Below are 6000 nucleotides of genomic sequence, written 5' to 3'. Positions count from 1 at the left end.
CTTTGTAGACCAGGCTGGCCTCGAACTCAGAAATCCGCCTGCCTCTGCCTCCCGAGTGCTGGGATTAAAGGCGTGCGCCACCACGCCCGGCCCAGTATGCACTCTTAACCTCTCCTCTCAGCCATCCCTCTGGTCCTGTGTTATCAGAAATTTAAACAGTCCCTAAACTTTCCTCTGCCTTTGTCCCTTCCCCCTTTTGTGTCCTTTCACCTTTGCATTTCCCCCAGACCTTGGCATTTCCCATGCAAAACAACTCCCTGTGCGGGTGAGGTCATTGATCTTGTGTTAGTACACGGTATCTGACCCTGTGGCTGTCCCTGTGAGCCATGCATACACACCACATTCATTTGTTGTTCCTGTAACCCAAAGCCTTCCACAGAGTGTGGTCTGCGAATTGGAGGGTGATGGCCAGCACTGCCTTCTCCTCCTGAATAATCAGCTCTCTCCCACTCGCGGCCAAATACAAATATTGCCATTGGAGCTCACAATTGGCCTTGTGGAGAACTATTTTAAGTAGATGTGGCTACGGTAAGAGTGTAAGTGATCATTTTTCACTCCGGGAAGGTGTGATGGGTGTCTCGGATTCTCTCTGTTCAAGAATGCAGTTTGGAGTCTGGGAGATGGCTCAGTGGTTAACAATGCTACCTTCTCTCCCAGCACCTACATGGAGGCTAACAAGCATTTGTAACTGCAGTCCCAGGGGATCTGGTGCTCCCGGCACCAGGCATGCTCACAACACAGGCTTACAGGAAGGCAGAACACCTATAGACATAAAATTTAGAATTTAGGGGATTAAAAAAATAAGACTGTAGTGTGGCATGCCTGCCGGCTGCTGTGTCTTCTTTTCCCTTTCTGCTCTTGTGACTGTGATCAGCTGTCATGTGCCTTTGCTTAACTACCCCAAATGGAGAAGTCTTTAAAAAGAAAGTTTCCTACTTGATTCTTACACACCCTTTAGTTTGGTTAGACTTTCCTTCTTGGAGGGAAGATGCTTGCTGTAATAGGAAGCACCCTGAGTGTGCTCTGCCCCTCCCACCCTGCCCACTCATGTCAGTCTTGCTTCATATAGAGCCGGGCACACCGGGGCTTGTTGTGTTGTACGTGTGCCAGCCCTTGCTTGTATGCTTTGTGCGTTCTCATTTTTGAAGACAGGTTTTTCACATGTTTGTTAATCCCCGGTGGATTAGCTGTATTGTCCAGGTTATGTTTCGTGGTTTGAAATTGTTTTAATTTTTTTCTCTTTTGAAGTGTTGTCTACCTATTTGTTGCAAGATCTTTCTGCTTTTGAATTTTTCTTTTCTTTTCTTTTCTTTTTTTTTTTAAGTTTGGGATATTGGGTATTTCTTTGTTGAATAATTCCATCTCTTGGATTCTTCAGCCTTGTCATATCCATCTCGGATTTAGTAGTGGTGACCTCTCTCTTCCCACGCACGCCTTGTGTACCTTCTCTTTAGGTATTAGAGGGAGGCCCTGGGTTTCTTCTGAAGTGCGTTTATGTTACCTAGTTAAGCATGACTGCTCTGACTCCCATTTTGTGGCATTCTTACAAACTGAGAACGCATGCTCTTGTTTTGTTTGAAGTCTACATAGCCATGTAGGTTATTTTTATCTTTTATTAGATGTTGAATGCCTTCTGCCTTCCATAGCATAGGTAGAGGATTTAGAATTATTTAAGTCACCTTTTATTTGTGAAAAATTGGCTATATCTGCGTTGTCTTAAATTTTAATTAAAATTCATTTCTGCATTGACACAAGCCACTTTTTAAGTGCCAGATGCCTACATATATTAGCTGGACAGGGCAGGTAGAGAACGCTTCCATCAATGGAAATGGTCTATCTGGAAGCTCAGGGTTAATGCACATTATAGGAATACCTTAGCTGTTTTGTTTTTTTTTTTCTTCCTAGAATTCTAATATTTTGACATACCATTTTCCTTCTTTCTCCAGGGGAATGGTAACTGACTATAGTAAAGGGGGTGGGTTCCTGAAAAGCATTGGTGTCTTGTCAGCTGTTTGGGTACAACTTGTACCTGCCTAAGTCTCATGACTGTTGCACTGTCTTTTGCAGGTGATAGGAGGTGACAGTAACCGCCATCTAAGACTCCAGTGTTCCAGGTGCTGACGAGCTGCCTCTGGTCTTAAATTCCTGGCTTGACTAAGCCTTCCCTGTAACCACTCCAGGCCAACCGCTGTGTAGGTTGCTCAGCCTTCCTTGATGATGGGTATCGGCAAGAACACGGCATCCAAATCAGTGGAGGCTGGGGGCTCCACGGAAGGCAAATATGAAGAGGAGGCGAAACACTCGAATTTCTTTACTCTCCCGGTAAGAGTGTTTCCTGCCTGCAGTTCTTCTCTGGAGTATACGTAGGACACATGTTAACACTTGTGTTTTCAGTGAACATTGTGGCATTGAAAATCAACTGTCTCTCATGATGTTATATTGGCTGTACTCTTAGATAGCCTCAGGGGACCTGCTTGAGTTAACCCAGGAAGGAAGTACACACTGCTATTAATGGTTTTTTTGTTTTGTTTTGTTTGTTTTTTAAATTCCTTAATTTTTTATTCCTGGTACCACTACCACAATTTTCAGGGCAATATACCTGATGTAATGAAAAGAAAAAGAAAAAGACAAAGCTACAACAGATAAAACACCTCAGGAATGTACATCTAATTGACACTACATTGTATTAATCAATAGCTGCACTTTTTGCAAACTGTGGCTATGACAGTCCGGAACAAGAAGGATTTCCTGTTTAAGCTGCAGTAACTTTTCTGACTGTGGATCATCATTCCTTCTGTGGCAGATTTTTACAGTTCCTCTAATGCATTTGGGACGACTGTCTCAAAGTAACCTGCAGCTTTCCTGACAACTCCTCACTCTCTCTCCTGCTAAGAACTGTTTTATTTTTAAACCTTCTGCTACCATATCCACCACTTCCACCTCCAGATCCATAGCCACCACCATAGGGACTGCCTGAGCTTCTTCCACCAAAACTGCCCCCTTTCATGGGTCCATAATTTGATTGTTGCTGTCCACTATAATTTCCAAAGTCATTATAGTTCCCACCATCACCATAGTTACTTCCACCAAAATTTCCTCCTTCATCGTAACCATCATAGCCTCCTCCTCCACCACCACATCCACCGCCCTGGTTTCCATAGCCTGGTCCACCACCTCCATAACCTCCTCTACTACTGGACCAGGACCACCACCATAGTTGCCACCATCACCTCCAAATCCATTATATCCACCATCACCACCTCCATAACTACCTCTGCTGCCACCACCTCCACCACCATAGCCACCTCTTCCACCAAAGTTTCCTCCACGACCAAAGTTTCCTCCATGAGCCATAAAGCTGCCAGATCCACCTTCACGACCTCTCTGTGATCCAGCAGACTGCATCTCTTGTTTAGAAAGGGTCTTTTTCACTTCACAATTATGCCCGTTAATAGTGTTGTATTTCTGAACAACAATGTTATCAACTGTGTCATGATATCAAAAGTTACAAAAGCAAATCCTCTCTTTTTCCCACTCTGCCTGTCTTCCATAACCTCTATGGTTTCAATCTTGCCGTACTTTTCAAAGTCGTCTCTCAGGTTATATTCTTCCGTATCCTCTTTAATACCTCCAACAAAAATTTTCTTCACCGTTAAATGGGCACCAGGCTTTACAGAATCCTCTCTAGAAACGGCTCTCTTTGGTTCCACCACACGTCCATCATCCTTGTGTGGCCGAGCACACATTGCAGCATCCACCTCTTCAACACAAGAGTAGGTCACAAAACCAAAGCCTCTGGAACGTTTTGTTTGGGGATCTCTCATTACCACACAGCCTGTAAGTGTGCCCCATTTCTCAAAATGTTCTCTTAAGCTATCTGTGGTTTCAAAGCTCAGACCACCAATAAACAGCTTCCTCAGCTGCTCTGGTTCCTGTGGATCATGGCCCTCCATTTTGAGACCTGACTCGCCTCTTCCAACTCGAGTTCAATATCTATTAATGTTTTTAAAACCATTCCAGTGCTTACTGTGTTCTGGAGAGAGTCTTCATTTTCTCTCCAAAACTGTACTGTTAGGAGATGTAGTTCAGATCTAACATACATTAGCTACCTGAAACTGGCTGATGGTTCTTTGAGAATTTTATACAAATGTAATTTGAACATACTCATCTCCCCTGCCCCCCACCCCCTGCAAAATCCTCTTACCCCTTGCTACCCAACTCTGAGATTTCTCTTTTGTTTTCTTTTCCCACTGAATCAAGTTTGTGTTGCCCAGCTTGTCTTGGGAGTTGACTGCCCTGCTGTGTGGTTGACCACCCGTGACTCACATCATAAGGAAACTGACTCCGTCTCCCTGTAGCCATCAAAAGCCAGTAGCTCCTCAGGACTGGGGAGCTCTAGCACTGGGGATTCCTGTCTTAAAGCCTCTGTTCTTACAGTCCTATAGAGCCTTCTGCGACACCCTAATGGCCACATTCTAACAAAGTGCGCTGCAGTAGCTGGTACTCAGCAAGAGTTCACAGGTTCTTGCTCCTCTCCGCTGGGTCTCCTCTGGGGATTCCTGTTGGGTTGTATCTCACCTGGTCCTTTAATGCTACTTGTGACATGGCTGTCCCTGGCTCATAGTGAAACTGTAGGCTGCGTCCAGCTTTACATAGAGAGGGGTGGATGGCAATAAGGATGACTAATGTGTCTGGCACTTACCAAGCCCTTGGGTCATGAATTTCCACATCTTCTCTACAAAGAGGCTTACAAGCACTGGCTTAGAGCTGCATGCTGTGGCCTCGGTGTGGTCTGGTTCCTCTAAACCTCATTTTGAAATGTAATCCCCATTAGGAAATATGAAGAGATGGTACCAAGTAGGATTTTGAAGAGAAGACTAGAGCTCTGCCCTTTTGAATAGATAATCTGTTTGTGAATGCAATTAATAGATTAATGAGTGGATTGGCTGTGAAAGCCAGCTTAGCTAGGTCTCTCCCCAGGTGCTGTTCTCCACAGCTCCCAGACTCTTCAGGCAAAACACTAGACACAGCCTCTTGAAGCTGGGTCAGAAGCACAGCCATTTTCCTTCTTTTCTTTAACCTGTATTTTGTATGGATGGATGCTTTGCCTGAATATATGTCTGTGAATCACATATAGGCAGTGCCTGGATCCCCTGGTACAAGACCGTGTGGGTGCTAGGGACTGAACTTAAAATGTTTTGTGTCTCTCATCTCAGTGATGTGGAACCGGTATGCCCAGAAGCCCAACCCTACCCCTGCAAGACTGTCTTCATCCGGCAGCACCTCACTGCCCACATCAGCTCAACATTAGCTCTGCTCAGAGCCACTTCCTCAACCACCCTACAAGCCACGTTATTAGTGCAGATCAAAATCAAATCTTAGAAAGATTAAAAAGCATTTCAGTGTCTGTGCTTGGCCCCCTTCCTGGCTCCCCAAGGCCTCTTGGGTTAAGCTGGAATTTCCTAGCTTGACACCAGTGCTCACCCTCGATGGGTATCCTGTAGAGTATCAGGATTGAGTCTTATTTGCCCGGGACATAGCTAGGATCGTTGAAATAAGCATCTGAGCTTTTGTGTAGCCCAAGGAGCATCTGTTGTGTGAATATGAATAGACAGAGTCAGGAGGACAGTTGGAATTGTGAACTTTTGCCAAAATCTGTATTTGGAACCCTTTTAAAATTTAGAGTTTAGTGAGATTGGCTACAGTGGTGCTACTTGGTTGTAGTCCAGGATTCAGAAGGCCAAGGCTAGAGAAGCTCTGGAGTGTAAGGCTAGCTTGGGCTACATTTTGAACCTATCTCAAAAAATTTGTTTTTGAGGTATAGTGTATATAACATAAAATTTGGAATAGAGTTGTCAGAGACATTATATATATATATATATATATATATATATATATACATACATACATATACACACACACACACATATATATATATACACACACACACACATACATACATACACACACACACACACACTCTGTTATGTAACTACTACC

The 6000-nt window shown here is 44.2% G+C and overlaps 1 protein-coding gene and 1 pseudogene across 7 annotated transcripts in view; one reads left to right on the top strand and one right to left on the bottom strand.

The window, feature by feature from the left end:
• LOC110310925 overlaps nt 1-3953 on the bottom strand; it is a 6119-nt pseudogene extending 2166 nt beyond the window's left edge.
• The window catches only part of Slc23a2 (solute carrier family 23 member 2), a 90758-nt gene that overhangs the window by 39866 nt on the left and 44892 nt on the right, over nt 1-6000 (top strand). For 5 of the 7 annotated variants that reach the window (XM_029472175.1, XM_021184093.1, XM_029472180.1 and 2 more), the window contains exon 2: nt 2068-2322. In XM_029472175.1, the coding sequence (XP_029328035.1) occupies nt 2215-2322 (108 nt within the window). In that variant the 5' untranslated portion in view covers nt 2068-2214. Of the gene's footprint in view, nt 1-350; nt 537-2067; nt 2323-6000 lie in introns of those variants that run through there. The other 2 variants (XM_029472178.1, XM_029472182.1) reach the window with 2 other exon arrangements.

This window comes from Mus caroli, chromosome 2, assembly GCF_900094665.2.
Source record: "Mus caroli chromosome 2, CAROLI_EIJ_v1.1, whole genome shotgun sequence".
NCBI lineage: Eukaryota > Metazoa > Chordata > Mammalia > Rodentia > Muridae > Mus > Mus caroli.
Note: the sequence above shows the minus strand (reverse complement) of the source record. Positions and strands in the feature narration are given on the sequence as shown.